Genomic DNA, 19,390 nt, shown 5'->3' on the forward strand with positions numbered 1-19,390 from the left:
CATGCAGGGGTGACCCCACTGAGCAGTAACCTTCAGGTTCTGGGTTTGGGTCAGCAAAGTTGGGGTATACAGAGGTGCTGTCCAAGAACTGACAGACTGATGGGTAGAAATTCAGTCAGTAAGGGACAAGGCACTGTGGGCTGTCAGTGGCTATGGTGGACTGGTGACCATGACATATATGAGAGCTGCTTAGATTAGGGATGGGAGGGAGGCAGGGGTGGGAAGGGCATCCTGGGACCTGAATGAAGCTCAAAAGGGCCAAGGCTTTGAGCAGGAGTCAGCACCCCATGTACTCTGAATGTAGCTTCCTCTCAGTTTGGCCACCTACAAGTCAAAGGGCTTTTTGCTAATTAGCAGTTTGTCTGGAGCAGCTGACTCCACAGTAATTCTTCAGGTCCTATGGCTTCCACTAGAGGGAGGACAGTGGGACACAAGGACTCAGCCCAGAGCCAGAGAAGGGAAGGAGTGTAGCAGCAGCCCCACAGATAGTTGGGTCAGATTCTCGCCAGTGCATGTCACACTCAGGTGTGAGAGTCACAAGGATGACCCCTAATGAGAAGTGTGCTGCAGAGTAGGCCTCTCAGACAGCAGCATGTAGGGACTGGGAGTCAGGTGCCTCACAGCTCCAAAGGGCCCTGGGAGGAGCTTACCCTAACCTCAGCACCCAGTGCCAGCCCTATAGCCAGAGGCCCTCACTGAGGGAAGGCTCTTTACCCCTAGTTAGGAAGACACTGCCTTCGAAGTCTTGATAGTGGCTTGATGCTTTAACTGTGGCCAGTGGCAAGGGCTGTGTTCCTAATGTTGCTGTTTGCAGTCTATCCATACTAATCCAAGGGCAGAGTTCCTAGGACAGAGATACAAGAGTATCTGAGACATCCCAGGAGAAACAGGAGTGGACAGAGGCCATCTCTTCCCCCAACCTGCAATGGGTCAGCAGTGCTCCCAACCCTGCTGACCCTTGGCTAATGAAAGACTTCCTCAGTTGAAGGTTGTGGCTGTACAACTTTTGTGTGTCCAGCTAGACACAGGCACTGCTCACACACTTTATTAAGATGCACCTGGTACCACGACACTGTCATGGAATGTGAATCATGGAACCTGGCCCTGCCTGGAGCACCAGGACCATTGTGGGCCTTGAGCAGACTGGGCCTGCCCCCAACCTGGCATCCATGCAAGGCTGGGGACCCTATCCTGTGTGAATACTGGAAGATATATGGATATAAAAAGTGTCCAAGTTCCCTGGGCCCTTAGCCCTGGGTGCCATGCTTGGCACCAACCCTATAATCTGGTGACTCTGCAGCCATCCAAGCAGAGGCCCCTTAGGTGTAGGGGTGGATCCTGGGTGCTCTGGCCTCAAGCTCTTCCCCCTGCATTCATCAGAGCACCAAGTCCTGCATGGGAAGCGGGTTTGGACATCTCCCCACAGGCGGGGTCCTTTGGCAGAGAAGCAGAGGCGGTAAGACCTATGCGCAGTAGGTGTCTGCCTTTACCACCTGGCAGTACATGGTCATGGCGAAGGTGAGGCCCAGAATCTGTGGAGACAAGAGATCACAGGCCTTTGCCCATAGGCAGAAGGGCCTGGGCTTCCTGGGGCTGCCTGCTATTACCCCACTCCTGCAATTCATCCCCAGGGTAAGTTGTGTTCTGTGCTTTAGGTCACACCCCTCTCCCACCTCGTCTAAGCCAGGCCGTCTACCCTACTGTACCCACTTGTCCTAAGTGTTCGTCAGATGAATTATGGCTGCCCTGCAGGTCTATCCCACTTAGCCTGGAGTGTTACACTGCCAACTCTCGGCACTTCTGTGGATGGCTATGAATCTAGGAGGTGAGAGCAGACCCTGGAGGCAGTAGGGTCTCAAGTGCCACCCTCATTCTGCATTAGGAAGTCCTGTCACTGCCAACCAGTATGGCTGCCTGGCTGTGTTGCCCCACTAGGTGACAACAGGCTCTGCACAAGGAGCACTGGGCAGCACTTGGTCCTTGAGATACCAAAAGTCAACTCCCCTAGTGAACTTCCTCTGAGACACTAGCTCCTTATTATCTCCACTGTTACCTGCCTGCCCGGGTCACAGGCTCCTGAGGGTAAATCCTCTGCCATTGCACTCCCTAGTCAAGAGCCCCAGGCCCTGCCCTGCTCACCTGCACCAGTGCCGTGCACAGTCCAAAGATGCCCACAGCTAGCAAGTTCTCCTGGAGCCAGGCCTTCACTGTCTCATAACAGGGCTGTAGGAGAGCCAGGATCAGCTGGGGGGACCCCACCTCTGCAGCCACCCACCAGAGCAGGAAAAAGCCCTTACCGATTTCCACCAGGTACCAGGTGCGTGTAACCCACAGCTGTCACTGAACTCCAGACAGCAGGAGTCAGGCACGCGAGTGGCGTTGTACACCTCAAACCAATCGGTGTAATTGGAGACTCCACAGCAACGGAACTAGGAGCAGAAGGAAAGCAAAGGACTGGTGGAGAGGCAGCCGCAACACCCACCCCCACTAGCCTGTCCCGCCATACCGAGAAGGTTGCCCAAGCCTCACATCAGTCTGGATGATGCTCCAGGCGTTGGTGAGGCCCACATTGCCCTGTGTGCCATACAGATGCAGGCCCTTCTTCAGGTCTTGCTGGGCATAACTGTCAATCTGTTAACAGGCCACCAGTGAATACTCTCCATTTCAGTCCAAGATGGATACCACCCCTCATCAATACCACATGCCCTCTCCCACCTGAACCTCTTGCCTGCTTCCTGGGACTATCCCCTACCCTACCATACAATCACACCCAGGACACAGGCCCAGACTCGTGTCCTCCCAGAACTCCAAGGACCCTGGTGCAAGCCCTCTCAACTCTATAGCTTCCTTTTGTTGGCTAGGGGAAGACTGCAGTCTACTTGCTAGTACAAGCAGGCATGTCTGCGCTACAGCTGAGGGAGGGCATGGGCATCATTCCTAGATGTCCAGTAAAGGAACTATGGCACTGAAGAAGGCAATTCCAGCCTGTGGTCAGTGGTACTTTACAGAAAGGAGGCCCTGTGGGGAAGTCAGGGACACAGGAGCTTGGAACATAGCACTAGCCATAGCTCAAGATCCCCAAAGACGACAGTAAAGCCATCCAACCGTGTGACCAGACAGACAGGTATGGGAAACAACACGTGACACACAGCAAGCAGCAGTGCAGGCTGGGGTGGCTGGGACAGTGCACACATAGCATCCTGCACTCACTGGAGGGCCCTGGCCTAGAATCCTAGGAATTAAGAGTGCTGCTGTGCCGCCCATACACCTGGAGCCACAACACAGATCCCTGGGTTGTGTCTGCACCCCATGTGCTGTCCATTTGCATCAGCATACCTTGTCACTGTAGGCAAAGAAGAGCACAGCAATGGTGGCTTCCAGCAGGAACACCAGCAGCAGCAGAACAAAGAACTGTAGAGAAGATGTCCCTTAGTCACAGCCTGTTCCCAGAGAGCCCCAGAGCTTCCACCACACCATGGAACTCAGAGCCAGGCCAGACCCTGAGCCTAAGTGGCCTGCTGGCCTGAATTCTACCCCGATATGATCTAAACATCCCCATATGGGTATTATGTACCTATTCCCCAGAATTCTGGCCTAACATCTCCATTTGGGACTCCCCCTATGCCCCCGCCATACCAGGATATATGTTAGGCAAGTACTCTACTGCTGAGCTCCATTCCCAGCCACAATTTGAACATTTAAAAGAGATCCCAGACATCACCTTTAGAGGCCTATAAACATTCTGCAGTACCCCCCTAGAGAGGTGGGGGAGGGAACAGTTTGTCTCTACAAGAGATTGAGGCCCTGAGCAAAACCCTACCCCAGGCAGGGGAGAGGAACCATTCAGAGTCTCTTGACATGGAGCTTCAGTCCACCTGCCATGCCGCTTGAGGCATCTGCCAGGAACATTAATGTGTAAGAGCCTCCAGGAATCCTTTCCTAATTACCTGTGATTAACTTTATAAACTGTGGAGAAGGAAATAGCTTCCTTCCCATAAATATATTCCCAAGGCCAAATGGTGCTGTGAGATTTCCAGAGGGTGGGGGCAGGGGCAGGACAACGAGCTGGAGTGGAGCCACCACAAGGGTGAGTCTCCGAACAGTCCAGTAACGGCCACATGTGGTCATGCCTAAGTTCTTGGGTCTGTGCCTTTTCGAGAGAAGAACCTCCAAGCTGTGGTATGCTTTTTTGTAGGTGTGGTGCTGGGACTCAAACCCAGAGCCTCATGCACATCATGCAAGCATTCTTCTAGACCTTTAGCTCTAGTGCATCCCCCCTTAAACTTCATTTTGAGACGGAGTCTTACTCTGTATCCCAGACCTAATGACATCCTGCCTCAGCCCCCCAGCCCCAGCTGCAATGTATTCTCTTGAGCAACCCCTCCAGCCCCAGCTGGCCTGGAAGACCCCCCAGAGCCCTGGTGCTGGACAGGCCCCAGAGGCGGAGCTGACGGCATGGAGAGCCACAGAAAGGGCCCGACACACTCACGGTGAGCAGTAGGCACTTGTTCTCCTTGAGGGCCCCAATGCAGCCCACGAAGCCGATGGCCATGACGAAGGTACCTGTGACGATGAGTAGATTGGCAGCCGACAAGGATGGGAATGAGGATGATAGGGTGGCAAAGTTTCCCTGTGTGGCAGCCAGCCAGATGCCAACGCCCAGGACGCCACAGCCACCCAGCTAGGACCACAGCAATGGAGAGAAAGAGAAAGAGAAAGGGTGAGGTGACGGGCAGGGCTCCACCCACAAGCTCCGACCAGCACTGTCAGCCTGGGAACCACTGGAGACAGCTTAGTTTCTGTGGCAGGGCACCACTCCTCAGGTCCCTTCCCTTCCCCCCATTGACAGAGGCCCGTGGTAGAGTACACCTCCTTTTACAACCCCAGTGAGACTATGCCTTCAGATTCCCTGCAGGAAGCATCCACCAACCCAGTGTCTGGTCAGAAGGGACTGAATCAGGCCCTCTGATCCTTCAACCTTCCTTCCCCACACCCTACAGAGGTCATGGCAGTTGAGTGGCCCGCCCAGCCATGTGGTCCCCTTGTCCTGGGCTACCTACCCATAACCCTGAGCAGGGAAAGCCCTGGCTCGGCACACTTCTGCTCATAATCAAGTTACAGTAGCTCTTTGTTACCAACTAGAGGATCTCACCAGAGCACCTGCTGCTGCCCAGTCACCCACCCCCTCCCTGAATCTCATTACTTCTTTTTTTTTTTTTTTTTTCATTTTTGTTTTTTTGAGACAGGGTCTCTCTGTGTAATCCTGCTGTCCTGGAACTTGCTTTATAGACCAGGCTGGCCTCGAACTCAGAGATCCACTTGCTTCTGCCTCCCAAGTGCTGGGATTAAAGTGTGTGCCACCCACTGGGCTCCATCATTCATTTTTATAAAAATCCAAATAAAAGAAAGCAGGGAAGAAAGGCATGTGGTGGTTGACTCTAGAGAGGGCTCATCGTGGCATGGTGACGGGGACATCTAACCTGTCTCAGGGTACAGGGCTGCCATGGTGGTGGGGGAGCTACAGCTCTACCCTCACCTGAAGCCTTGGGCTCTGTGTCATTTGAGGAACAGGGAAGATGCATTCTAGGAGGCTAGGGATAGACCAACCACTGACGGGCTCTGAGAAAAGGCCTGCCAGCCCAACAGAGAACCGGATAGGACATGACACAGGAGCCCATGATGTGGGCTCTGAACTAAGGTTCTGAGTTCAGGTAGCTCCTGGAGACACTACTGTGAAGTCATCAGGAAGCAAAGGGACCTGGAAAGGCTGGCCATATGGGAAGCTCTGGATCCTAGGGAAGGATCAGGGAACCTGCCTCTGTGTGCATATGCTCTCAGTGACTTCTACTTAGAGATCCATCCTCTCAGCCACAAGGTAGCTCTGGTAAGGCAATCTACAGAGATGCCTCCTTTATGGTTGGAGGGAGCTCTGTGGGGCTGCCAGTGGCTAAGAGGTGGTGCTGTCTATGGTGTTGACCAAGTAAAGCATCTGGATGGGCCGGGCACCCCTATTCAAACTGTAAGAAGTCCCCCTTATGGAGATCTGGCCAGCTGATGACCCAACCACAAGACACAATATCATTCCACAAACACACAAGGCTACTAGATCTGGGAGGCGTCTCCAGGGCCATAGCAAACAGGGCCTCTCCTGTCTCCATGGGCTGTTCCCATGGCCCCCAGCAGTTTCTAAGCATCATGAAGTCTTCCAGGACCCAGTAGTATGACTCAAAGGTCATGGAGGAACCTACACTACTTAGCAGAAGTTAATTCCCTGCCTGGCACCTTGGACTGGATCAGAATTACAAGACTATAAAGTGGGAAGAGCAGGACTCCACCCTCACTCCACACTGTACCTGCCCTAGAAGAGCTGCAAGTCAGAAGTAGCAAGAGGCCTCAAGAGACACCAATCCATAAAGCTGACCTCAGGCATAACACTGCCCCAGAGGAGCCATGACCCCAAATGAGCCACATCTGGGAGGTCACATCCAGGCTGAGCACTCATGCTTATGGTGGCAGGTCCTTGAACAGGGGGAAGGGGAGATGCTGGTACAACAGTGATAAATGTCACTAAGACCCAGGCTGTCTACACCATCCGCCTCTGCCTTCCAAGGACAGCAGACGGCTCGTGTCAGCAGGAAAGTGAGCTGTCGGAGTGCCCCTGGCCCCACGGGACCGAGAAGGACATAGGGAGGACACTGTGCAAAGCAGCTGGCACCACAGGGGGTGGGGGGAGGTGCCCCATTCCAAGAGTCCAAGAGGGGACAGTCTCCAAGACTGGAATGGCAGGAAGGGACCCCACCCCCAGAAGAGAACCAGTCTCCTTCACTGACATGGTAAGACATGCTCCCCTCCACCCAGAGACAGCAGGAAAGGCATCCACTCACTACCACATAACCTGTCACCCTCACTGTGACAAAGACAAATGTCAGTCCAGATGCTCTTCACTGCCACCCAGTGGTGTCACATGCATTGTCACACACGAGCAGCACACTAGGAGCCACCACCATCCCATGGGGCCACCCCTTTCACAGCCTGAGCCAATGCCACATGCATGGGTGCACTAATGAAAATGTGCATGTGCTAAGAGTACTGTACCTATAATTTTGAAAATGTTTTAGTGCATGCAGCTTTTAAAACATTTTGGCAGGAAAATTACAGCTTCAAAGCGCAAGAGAAAATGGGCCCATTAGACTCAGAAGATGAGAAAGGCAGGACTCAGGGCTGAACCCTGGGGGCCTGGAACAAGGTCTCTCCTGAATCAAAACTGGGGATGGAGCTAAGACACCCCCCAACCCCAAACTGACAATGTTCCCCCAGCACCCTGAGCCCCATCTCCTAAGACAGACCACCTCTCATTGTTGGCTCACTCCTCTGCAGCTGTACCCCCAGGCTAGAGAGAAGCCCTGGTGGGAGGCAAAACCCACTCCCCACAGAAGTCTAGAGAAGCTAGGGTCCTGGGAGATAGGAGCTGGGAACATCACCCAGGGGCAGGACATCCTGCCACCATGGTCCTGCATCCTAACCTTCTGGCTGATCTTCATGCAGCGTGCCTGGCCCCAAGCACAGCCTACCTCAGCCACCTGCTAGACACTATGCTATGATGCCCATGACAGTTCCTGAGAGGTATAATGAGCTGTTTTTACCCAGGTACCACCCAAACCTGTGCACAGCTGGTGCCTTAGCCTCCAGCCCCTTGGATCAGCCTCAGGCTGAGTGCCACATGGTACTAGGTGCCCACCAAATGTGCCTGTCCAGATCCACAGAGGTTAGTGCCAACACGTCTCTGCCCACCACCCCTCCAGCTATACAATTCAATGTGGCAGATGGCCGGGCAGCTAGCCATAGCTTTGGTGGAGGTGGAGGGGCTGGGTCCCCTGTATAAGCCAAGGATGTATCCAGAAGCCCCTCTCCTGCCGGGCTGGCAGGAACCTTCCCCACCTTGGCTAGGATGTTGGTTATCCCAGTGGGGTGAGTTTGTACACTTAAAATTGAATGTACACCTGGGGATGGAGCTGAGTTAGTAGAGTGTTTGCCAAGCATGCACTGGGTTAGACACCCAGCGCCACATAAAGCATGTGTGGTAGTGCACACCAGAATTCCTGGCACTTGAAGCAGCAGGGTTAGGAGTTAATGTCATCATAGGTAAGGAAAGATTGGGATAGGTGAGACTGTCTCAAAATACTTTAAAAATATAATTTGTTTTCTTCCAACTCAGGACATTTCCAGAGCCACCAACATCCCAAAGAACAGACAAGACTGTGACTTCTTGTATGGGGCAGTTCCCTGCTACCCCCATCACAAATATAAGCTGTTACAGGAAGCAAAGAGGCCTCCTAGTCTCTGAGTGTCCTGGTTCTTCCAAGGAGTTGGACACAGAGCCCTTTTGCCATTTCCTGGTCCCCCTCATCTACCAGACTGAAAGTGCCAGGGGCCAACAACAGGACCTCTGTCCATCAAATACCATCTCAGCTCATCAAAGGCTCTAGACAACCAAGGGCCTAGCAAGGCATGTGCCCTGCAACTTGCTGCCAGTGTAGGGGCAGATCCCTGTGCCTGGCAGGACTTCCTTTGGGACCCAGGCAGACCAGGACTAGGGTGGGGCCCCAGTGCCCTCCCTTAAAGAAAGACAAGTGGAGCTTGACTCCTGCAGGCATCTCCTCCAGCTCAGAGCTGCCTCTGCCCAGCTGGTTATCCATCTAGGGTCATCACAGGCCACCTGGGTGGGACCTGAGGGACCCTGATCCATACACCTTTGGATCGCCTTACATGATCCAGTGCGGTCAAGATGGAAAATCTGAGATGCTAAGAATACAGGATTTTCTCAGGTCACACAGTACAGTGTCTGGGTGACAGGCATTGACTCTAACCTTCATCTTGTCCATCCAGCAGACACTGACCATACCATGCAGGGAACGTGTACCTTGTGCTAGACTGAGAACTGGGGAGGAACACCTCCCTGGAAGCACTGAAGGAAGAGCCTCAGACTGGTCAGCGCATGTACTGGAGGAGCCGGCCACACAGCCTGGCCAGCAGCGTCTCTAGCACCTAGACACCGAAGAGCCGTGGAACGGTCCCCGCCTTGCTGAGGAGCTCAGCCCCACTCAGACTAGCCCTGACACCACAGTGGCTGCCCAGGAAGGTGGATGGGTCCCTGAGAACAGGGCAGGGGAGGGGAGGGCAAAGGAGAGAGGAGACAGGAAGAACCAGGCTTCACTGACTCCCCTCGATCCCAAGGGACCTCAACTTCCATTACAGGAAGAGCTTTGCTGGCAGAGGCCCAGCTGACAGGGCAGCCTGAGGGTTGAGACGGGGGTCCCAGGGGCTGCTCAGCCCCCACTCCCTACCGCTAGTGACCAGCACCCACCACCACCTACCCACTCAACTGTGTTCAAGGGCCATATACTCAGCCCCCTTCCCTGAGGCACCCCCAGCCCCAACCAGTCAGTCCTTACCCTGTGCGCACCTCAAAAGCAGGTTGGCCAACTGCCCAGTGGAGTTGAACATCACTGCCCAGTGAGAGCCTATTTGCTGAAGGAGGGGAAGGGCCCCTCAGGTCCCCACACAGGTCTAAGGGTCAGTGTAGCTCTGACGCTGGTTGCCTGGTTAACTCTAACATGGCTGGGGTCCTGGCTGCTGACCTCGCATCAGAAGTGGCAAATGGGAATCAAAGGCTCTCCTACAAGAGTCTGGCAAAGGAATCAGGGTCTCAGATCGGGGGTGCTCTCGCCCTCCCACCCACAGCCTGTCGTCAGCAGGAGGGGGATTTAGTTCACAGATAAGCAGGGACAATGTGGACTGATATCATACTGACCAGGCCAGATGGATGGGCTCTCACACTTGCTAGCCCAGATGGACTCTGCCAAGCCCTGCACAGGCACTTCTAGGCAAAGCCATGCTGTTCCCAGCACCCTTCACACGGCTGCCTCTAACCCCTCACCGGGAAGCAGGCTGGAGGGGAAAGCTGTAATAGTGTAGAGGCATGCGCTCCTGTTGGCAAGGCTGGAGGTCCATGTGGCTAAGAGAAAGGAACTGGGTTTTTCAGCACAGGACTTGTCCCAGGGGGGATTCTGGTTGTTTCTTTCCCTGGTAGAGGATGTTATCCACTGGTGAGTGGAATGTGCCTGCTCTAGAGCAGGTGGGCCCTTCTCCCTGTGTCCAGATCAGGAAGCTGGCAGTGAATGGAGGGACCAGGCCTGCAGGAGCAGCCTCAACCTCCCCAAACCAAACACTACCCAGCTGCTACCCAGCCTCCACACTCCTGCCTCTTAAACCTCCTCCTGCTACCTACACCGCCTGCTACCATCACAGTGACCTATAGCTGTCACGTCTGGTCACTGCCACACTCGTCCACCTGTCACAGTCATTTGCAGTTCCTGGGCCTTTTCTACCTGTCCTATTGCTCCCTACAGTCATCCTCTCCACTGTCACAATGTCAGAGACACCCTGACCCTGCCAACCAGTTGGTACTGACCACACACTGAAGTCCCTCAAGCGGAAGCATCCACCTTACATGGGCTGGTTACAGTTTCAGCCCACACCTACTGCTGATGCCCATCTGGTATGTGAGTACTCCCAGACCTGGCCCATCCCTGAGGAGCCTCTGGCAGAGAACTCTTGACGGGGGTGGAGGAAGATGGGCTAGGTGGGGCAGCAGCCTCCCTGGGCTATCACCCACAGGCAGCCAAGGATCCCAGAAAGATCCTAGCTCCTGCCCAGGCCCTAGGCTATAACAAAAGAGAGGTCAGGAAGGTGGACCTAGGTTTCTGCACATTTGACTTGAACTGGACTGCATGCAAATGAGCAGCAAGTGGGGATCCCAGGGATGCCCCGCATCCTCTCACTCCCAAACGCCCTCGCTCCCAACCACACCCTCATCCTCAGTCACACACACCCACTCCCAGAAAGTTGGCTCAGGAACCAAGGCAGAGTATGGAATGACCTTGGCCACCATTCTCCAAGCTTTCCAGCTAGTAAGTGAAGCTCCAGACCATGCCCAGGTAATAAAGGGTCACCTCTAACCAAATCCAACATCATTTGCTCAGGCTCCAAGCTCAACCAAGGCCAACACCAGGGTAATCAGATGTGACACTTGCCCACTCCACTGTGGAGTGGGGGTGAGGGTGTGCAAACTGTCCTCTGTCCAGACTGGAGGGGGCCATCTTCTGATCTACCATCATGCAAGCCCCTACTGAACCTTACCCCATGTCTGAGCAACCTCAGCATACCCCAGCAAAAGTTGGAGTCTCTGCTGAGGTGGCAGGGAGCCAGATGCCACCCATGTCCGTGGAGAGTCCGTGGCCAGTGCCTGTGATAACTCCCCAGACCCTAATCAATAGAGCAGTCCACATACCCTTGATCTTCTGGATCCTGGGAGTCCAGCTGGGGACCAGGACCTAGTGGGTCAATCTCCCAGGGGGACAGAGTGTGAAGGGGGTGAGGCAAGGACGTAGGCTGAAGAGAGAGGGCAGGGAGGAGACTGAGAAAGGCACCCGTGACTCGGTGCACAGAGGTGCTGATCAGTTCTGTGCCTGGAGCCCAGGAGAGGCAAGGCTCGGTGTGTGAGCACGTGCGCACACACCCTGTCTCCACAGCAGAGAAGAGAGGAGAGGGCTCCTGGCAGCCACTGGCAGAGCAGAGAACCCCGGTCCTTCAGAAGAGCACACACTTACCCAGAAGAGCAGGTTGAAGGCGAACATGAGGTACTTGACGCCCTGGAGGCAGCCTCGCGCCATGCTGCAGCGCTTCAGCTCTAGAAGGAAGATGAAGGAGAGGTCTAGGTAGAAGACCACATACTTGTTGCCCTTGGGAGTCGTGTAGCGCGCCTGGGCCGCCTTGGGGCCGGGGTTCGTGTGCAGGCCGAAAAAGCCGCCGCCCGCATCCCCGGCGTCCCCGGCGCCCGCGCGCCCGTACAAGCTGCTGCAGCGCCGAAAGGGGCCGCCGCGCGCGAAGCCCGGCTCCTTGCTCTCCGGAGAAGGACTGCGCCGGTATGTGGACTCGTCCGTGCTGGAGCGGCGCATCGCGCCGGGGAGGCTGGGACCCCGCTGCCAGCCTCACTGGCTGCAGCCGTTGTCAGCGATCCGCTCCCGCTGCCCCCGGACGCCCCATCCGCACCACACCGGCGGGCTCTCGCCCCTCCCGGGCCCGCGCGGTAGCAGCGGGCACGCAGCTTGGCTCCCACCCCTCGGCCAGACACCTGCGGGCAGACCCGCTGTGCCCCGCGCGCGCCCGGCCAATCCAGCGCGGCCCCGCCCCTCGAGGACCCCGCCCCACCGGCCAATCGCAGCGACCCCAAGTCCCCGCCTCCCCGCTACCCTCCCGGGGTCTCCGAGGAAGATGCAGCTGAAGGACAGGGGGAGCGTTTGAGGGGGCTGGGCCGGGAATGAGACCGCAGCAGTTCTCGGCCCCAAACCTGCACCCCAGACCACCCCCAACAGACCCGCCGCCCATTCTGCAGCAGATCTCCAACCACACGAAGGCTGTGCAAAGCCCCGAGCAAACGAAGAGGTGACCCAGTTGCTATTGGAGGCAACTTGGGCGGCTCTAGCTTTCAAGCGCCTTAGGGAGCCCGTGGTGCCTGGGAGGGTGCGGTGTCCATGAGATTTTCTAACTTAAAAAGAGAATTCAAAAACCAAAGTAGCAGAAGGGAGACGCCAAAGAACCCTAGACGGCCCCCTGCTGGCCCAGAGCGCTCACTGAATCAGCTCAGGCTCCAGTCCAGTCCATTCTCCTAAGGGGTAGTGGGAGCAAAGCCAGGTTCCATCAGAGCCATGGCCATTTTGAGAGTCCCACTGGTGCCATTCTATAACTGCATAACCAGGGACGCGGAATTTCACTTTGACCAGCTCAGGGAGAATCAGCCAATGACTAATTAACACCATCCCAGGCAGACAAGCACATGGTAAGTGGCACCAATGCCCCTTGCAGGCGTGCCCAGATACACACGAGCCCATCAAAGATGGGGAGATGATGGGCCCTTGCTGGTCCCCATCCTCCAATCTCTGAGCCCCAATCCTAACAAAGGATGCAGATCATAAGAGCCCCAAAGTGTGGGCCAGGTACTAAACATGGGGCCAAGGTTCCCCATCTGATCTGCAGCCCAGAGGACAAGGGAAGGCAGAACAAGGAAACCTTTCGCTGAAGGCAGCAGGAGAGGTAGCGGGATGAATGAGGAAAAGAGAAAAACGAAGGCTGTCCATGGGCAGCTCTTAAAGGGACTACATCTTAGGGGAAACCCCAGATGCCTAAATGAGGTCTGTAGTTCCCAGCCCCGTGCCTAGGCTCATCGCACCAGCCTACTGCTGCCCCCTAGAGGGCACAATGGTGAACTGCAACCCCAGCCCACAAGGCTGGGTGCTCAGGGTCCCAGTTCTTGGGGTGAGAGTGAGTACATGGGAGCCCCCAGAGTGCAGGATAAGTGCCTGAAAGTGCCCGCTCAACCTGGGGTACACCTCAGCTCCCTACATTTCCACTCCCCTTAAGTTTTCTTTGATGTGTCTGGACCCCAAGAAAGGGACAGAGCTGGGTGGGACCATAGCCTGCAGGATCTGCCTAGAGAGCAACAGGCAGCCGATGATTCCTAAAAAACCCTTGTGACCCACGGCCCCTGGCCCTCTTCCCTTGGCTTGATTCAGTCAGATATACACCACTCAGGGCTGGGGCGGAGGGGTGCCTATATAATGGTATTATGCATGTAGGAGGCCATGTACAAGTGTCTACGTGCCAGTGGAGAGAGGAGCCACAGGGCCCAGGAAAGATCCAGAACTAACCAGAAAGGCTATACCCCCACCTCTGACCAAACCATCACCCACACTGACATCACCCCCAAGGGGATTGGCTATCAGACCCCTCCTCTGCAGCCCTGGGTCAGAAACACAGCAGGGCTCTCAGCTGTATATAAGTAAGCCTGCTGTCTACTTGGTCACCTTTAACCCCCGGACATGGGGCTGTGGTTGCAATTCCCCATGATGTACACTGGGGACATCAGCTGGGGCTGTGAGGAGACCAGGAGTCAGAACTGCAGGCTAAGGAATATATGCAAGAGAATCCAGGAGCAGCCATCCTGAACCCCAATTCTCTTCCCCCCAGGGGCAGCTGTGCTGGTTAGTTTTTTTGTCAACTTGACACAAGCTCAAGTTATCTGAGAAGAGGGAACCTCAACTGAGAAAATGCCTCCATCAAATTGGCCTTTAAACTTGGGTATGGTGGCTCATGCCTTTAATCCCAACACTCAGGAAGCAGAGGCAGGGGGATCTCCATGAGTTCAAGGCTAATCTGGTCGGTGGTGGTGGTGGTGGTGGTGGTGGTGGTGGTGGTGGTACACGCCTTTAATCTCAGCACTCAGGAGGCAGAGGCAGTCTACAGGGCGAGTTCCAGGACAGGCTCCAAAGCTACAAAGAGAAAACCTGTCTCAAAAAAACTTTAAAAAAACCCACTTTAAAAAGAAAAGCATATATATATTATATATATGGCTTGTAGAAGACTGGAGATGGTTCAACAGCTAAGAGCACTGGCTGTTCTTCCAGAGAACCCAGGTTCGGTTCCCAGCATCCTCATGTCAGATTACAATCATCTGTAACTCCAGTTCCAGGGGATCTGATGCCCTCTTCTGGCCACTGTGGGCACCAGGCACTCACATGGTATACAGATGTACATGCCCACACAACACCTATATACATAAAATTTTCTGTAGGACATTTTCTTGACTATTAGTGGATGTGAAAGGACCCAGTCCCTTGTGGGTGGTACTACCCTGAGCAGTCCTGGGGTATATAAGAAAACAAGCTAGACAGGTGTGATGGCACACCCCTTTAATCCCAGCACTCGGGAAGCAGAGGCAGGCGGATCTCTGTGAGTTCGAGGCCAGCCTGGTCTATACAAAGCAAGTTCCAGAGAACCCAAGTTCAATCCCAGCACCCACATAGAGGCTCACAACTGTATATAACTCCAGTTTCAGGGGATCCAACACCCTCCCACAGACATACATGCAGGCAAAACAACAATTTACAGGAAAAAAATAAGTCACTTTTTAAAAATTGCTTTAGTCGGGTGGTGGTGGTGCACACCTTTAATCCCAGCACTCGGGAGGCAGAGCCATGCGGATCTCTGTGAGTTCCAGGCCAACCTGGTCTACAGAGCAAGATACAGGACAGACTCCAAAGCTACACAGAGAAACCTTGTCTCGGAAAAAAAAAAAAAAAAAAAAAATTGCTCTGGTCCCCCAGGCAGTGGTGGCCCATGCCTTTAATCCCAGCACTCGGGAGGCAGAGCTAGGTCAATCGCTCTGAATTTGAAGCCAGCCTGGGCTACAAAGTGAGTTCCAGGACAGGCTTCAAAGCTACACAGAGAAACCCTGTCTCGAAAAACAAAAAAAAAAAAAAAAAAAAATTGCTTTCGTCATGTTCATCAAAGCAATAAAAGTAACTAAAGCCAGGCCTTGGTGGCGCGCACCTTTAATCCCAGCACTTGGGAGGCAGAGGCAGGTGGATCTCTTTGAGTTTGAGGCTAGCCTGGTCTACAGAGTGAGTTCTAGGACAGCCAGGACTGCACAGAGAAACCCTGTCTCAAAAAACAAAAACAAAAACAAAAAAAAAAAATAAAAAAAATAAGGAGGCAGAGGGGGAGGAGGAGGGGGAGGAGGAGGAGGAAGGGGAAGAAAGCCAAAATTAGAAGCGGATAGGAAAGGCTCTCCAAGAGATGCCAAAAGGTCTTGGGGCAAAGGGGAGCCATTTTGGTTTCTGCACTGAGCCCAGCATTTGGATGCTGTCCTCTGAACCATGTGCCACTCTCCTGCCTAGAAGGCCTTGTCTATAAACCACATGAACAGGGGCCAGTCTAGCAGACTTCAGGACAGTCACGTGAGGACCAGGCCCATTTCTGCTGCCAAGTACAGAATTCAGAGGGTGTGGTGTGCAGGCTGATCAATAACAGTGAACGGCCAAGGCAAGGCCACCCCATCTGAGCCAGGAGGGGTGCCTTCCTCAACACCCTAGCCTAGTGCCGAACCACAGTGATCTGGACATCGGGGCCATCTGCCAGCAGGGCGCCCAGCTAAGGCCACCCTCAGTTGTGAGTGGGTACAGATGGGAAGCCTGGGGGATGGGCCAAGGAAACCATGGACACCCACCTAGCCAGAACAGGTTCCCACTCAAAACGAGACCTGCCCAAACTCTAGACATAAAGCTCGACCATGGCTGCCTGGGGCCATTAGTTGCCAGCAAGCAAAGCAAGCCGCCTTTGGACCTCTCAGTGGCGTGGCAGCATGAACTGGCCCAGAAGCTTGTTTGGACCCCTGAGTAACCAACCTTACTCCTAGTCCAGCTAGCTCAGGAGGGAGAGCAGAGCAAAACACACACACACACACACACACACACACACACCTTCCACCCCAGCCCTAGGCTGAGAGGCTCCATGGCTTCTTTGAGGAGGCAGGGAGAGTTGTGCCAATCCAAACAGGCTGTGGTGTCTGCCTCCCTGCTGTGGCTTCAGCCCCGGCAGGGCCTCTGGGCCTGCCCTAGACCCCCACCCTGGGCAGGAGCACCACAAATTCCTGGTCCAGGAGGCTGACACCTCCCACCCAGAAGCAGGGACTGAGGGCCACACACAGCCTCACAGGAGCTCCTGGACACTGAAGATACCTCTAGCCCCCCACCTCTTCAGGGACAGAGCCAGGGCTGGGGGTGAAGCCAGCAAAGGGGCCCAGTCTTTCTCCCTGGGCTCTCTGACCACCCCAAACATCACCTTCCACCTGTGTCCTGCCTTGCTCCGGCTGGTATTTCTCTGTTAGAGCTCCTGGGGCAGTGGAAACAGAAGGGACCTAACTGAGACCCAGGGGATACTTATGGTATGAACAAAGCACACCCGCCCCAAAATGCTAGGCACTTCCGAGAACTGAGATGGCTCAGATGTGGGTCCCAAGTACCCCAGCCTCAACAGCCCAAAAGGTTCTTGGGGTAGTCACTTCAGTTTCAGCCACAGACTCCAAGAGCAATTTAGACAGCATGCATGGGACACATTTAGTGTGTATGCCGCCGCCGAAGCTCTGGCCTGGGAGTGAGGTAGAGGAGTGTGTGTGTTCACACACCATACCCTAAGGATAATAGACTGTCACCCTAACATGAGCAAGCCAGAGGGCCCAGGATGGGGTTCCTGGGAAGAAGTCACTGTCACCCACTTCCCCCAATTCACAGCCAGCCTTAAGCGGAGGAATCGAGACCCTCCCAGTACATGCTTCTGGTCCTACCAGAGCTTTACAAATGGGGAAACTAAGGCTGTGATCTCAGTCCAGGCGGTAAAGCCAGCTGAAATCCAGCCCAGTGCTCCAGACCACACAGTGCAGCACCCTCTTTTGGCTGGCTGTTTTCAGGGCAACACCCAGGGTGGGAGGGCCTGGGCAGCTAAACTTCAATCATGGGTTTCCTCCTTGTCCCCTGCCCTGAAGTGACCCTTCCTCTGGCAGGAACTATGGCAAATGGGTTAGAAACTGCGTATGAGCACATCTCTGTCAATGTGCCCTCCACCCCCTACCCTACAGGAGGCTGAGCACCCCTTCTCATAAAGCTATTGCCAGTCCAAAGACCAGTCCGTTTTGGGTGAACACTAGCCCAGATGGCAGGTACAAGGGACCCACATCTCTCCCACCACAGTACCAGATGGGAACTCCACAACATTTAGGGAAAGGTAGGGGTAGAAGCTGAGCCTGGGATCCTGGCCAGGGCCCTGGAGAGAAGTGAACCACAGCATCCCCCTTACTGTCCCACACACCCCTCTGGGATAAGCCAAGGCTGGGCAGATAAGCAACAACCTGGAGTTCTCCAGCCTGGGCCGTTTCTGGGAATCCAGGGAGCTGCAGCAGGAACTAGGGGAGGAGAGGATGCCACCACCCACAATAGGCACTGGAAACTAGTGGGCTCCCTGGACACGGGGACGGGGACACACACACACACACACACACACACACACACACACACGCACGCACGCACGCACGCACGCACAGGAATTCTAGGAATGTCAACTTGGCACAGGCTCCACTCCCCAACTCACCCTAAGTAAACAAGTCTCCCAGGGGCAGGACCGAACTGGGCCCCTCCTCCCAGAAGCCTTTGGCCTCCACCCCGTCCTTAGGGCCCACCCTGCAGACCACCTCCTAACCCACCCCCCTCCACTCTCACCTCTGGCTACCAGCAGTCTTCAGTCCTGATCCTGAGTCTGATCCCAGGCCACAGTGACTCACAGGCCCCCACTGCCCCTCTGGCCAGGGCAGGATGTTGGGGGAGGGGAAAGGACCGGGAAGTCGCCTAGCTCGTGGCTCTGCACGTGGCTCCATGGGGGATGTCAAATGTTGCTAGAGAGGCTGTCCAGGGTGACAGCAGGGACATAACCACCAAGTTGGGCAGTGGCTCTGACCAGCCACACACAAAACCCAGGAGACCCTTCTTGACCTCCCCTGCAACGAAGGAGAGGAGAGCTTTTGTTCCCCCAGAAGAACCTGGCAAATGTCTAGGACACCAGAGGCTTCACTCTAAGCCGACCCCAAACTTCCCAAGCTCTACGGACCTTTCCATCTTTTCACTGCATGCTGCCTCGTCCTCCCAAGGGTAGCCCGCGGCACAGCAAGAAGGCGCTGCGGTCAGGGTGATGAAGTCCCCAAAATACCAGCACTCGTCCATTCCCTTAAGTCCTTAGGTCAACTCCAGGTGAGGCAACCTGTGGCCCCTAGCGGTCCCCGCAGGCAATCCCCGCGTCTAAGTCAAGTTTCCCGGGAGAAAGAAGTTAAAAGGCCTGCTCATAGGGTGCCTCCTACACTACGCCTTCCCGGACCACCACCCTGCACCTCTCCGCGGGAAAAGCCTTTTCTAGCCCCTTCTCAGGGAAGGAGAGGACTGCTGAGCGCGGGACGACGCCGTCGGGGCCAGGGGCACCGTACGGCCTACAATTCTGCAGCGGCGCAAGGGACTTTCCAAACTCCACGGCTGGGCACCTCGGGTAAGGGCTCCAGACCGAGACCCCTCGGAGTCCGGGCCAAGGAGGCGGGAAGACTGCCTTGGCCGTGCACTCTCGGCAGCCCGCGCCCCGGCCGCGCCACCACCACTTGTTGCCATCTGGATGCGATCGGGCCGGCGGGACTCCTGCCCGCAGACCCGCCGTACCTGAGCGTGCCTCCGCTCCGCGGAGCAGCTGTCAGTCAAGCAAACACGAGAAACGCGAACCGTCGGCGCCGCGGACCTTTCGGCCTTGCTCGGACGCCGTAGCGCCGGGATGTACCACCACGGATGAAGGGGGGCTCCCGGGATACTGCCGCGGGCAAGCAGGCTCTAGGAGCCCCGGGTGGGCGCGAGCAGAGAACACCGCCGCTGCAGGGTGATCGCGGGAGCGGAGGCGGGGCCGCGGCGGG

At 55.4% G+C, this 19,390-nt stretch overlaps 1 protein-coding gene across 5 annotated transcripts; it reads right to left on the reverse strand.

The window, feature by feature from the left end:
* Nucleotides 1-982: 982 nt before the first annotated feature.
* Tspan4 (tetraspanin 4) lies at nucleotides 983-19,376 on the reverse strand. 5 transcript variants are annotated; one of them, XM_059264452.1, is made up of 8 exons: nucleotides 19,146-19,376; nucleotides 11,670-11,749; nucleotides 4,490-4,681; nucleotides 3,337-3,411; nucleotides 2,530-2,631; nucleotides 2,298-2,429; nucleotides 2,140-2,223; nucleotides 983-1,532 (listed from the first exon to the last, which is right to left on the reverse strand). In XM_059264452.1, exons 2-8 carry the CDS (start codon nucleotides 11,730-11,732, stop codon nucleotides 1,464-1,466), a joined length of 717 nt encoding a protein of 238 aa, XP_059120435.1. In that variant the 5' UTR covers nucleotides 11,733-11,749; nucleotides 19,146-19,376; the 3' UTR covers nucleotides 983-1,463. The 5 variants fall into 5 exon arrangements, with proteins under 5 accessions (XP_059120435.1, XP_059120443.1, XP_059120416.1 ...); XM_059264460.1 differs by lacking the exon at nucleotides 19,146-19,376 and adding an exon at nucleotides 18,168-18,380; XM_059264433.1 differs by lacking the exon at nucleotides 19,146-19,376 and having other exon boundaries at nucleotides 11,670-12,060.
* Between the last annotated feature and the right edge of the window lie 14 nt (nucleotides 19,377-19,390).

This window comes from Peromyscus eremicus, chromosome 1, assembly GCF_949786415.1.
Source record: "Peromyscus eremicus chromosome 1, PerEre_H2_v1, whole genome shotgun sequence".
Taxonomy (NCBI): Eukaryota; Metazoa; Chordata; class Mammalia; order Rodentia; family Cricetidae; genus Peromyscus; species Peromyscus eremicus.

Excerpts from the sequence above, each read along its gene's own strand:
- Tspan4 (XM_059264433.1), bottom strand. The coding sequence starts at position 12,017 with ATGCGCCGCTCCAGCACGGACGAGTCCACATACCGGCGCAGTCCTTCT. Across the intron at positions 3,412-4,489 it reads ACAAGTGCCTACTGCTCACC|TTCTTTGTTCTGCTGCTGCT; the intron begins GTGAGTGTGTCG and ends TCTTCTCTACAG. Across the intron at positions 2,632-3,336 it reads TCTTTGCCTACAGTGACAAG|ATTGACAGTTATGCCCAGCA; the intron begins GTATGCTGATGC and ends GCCTGTTAACAG.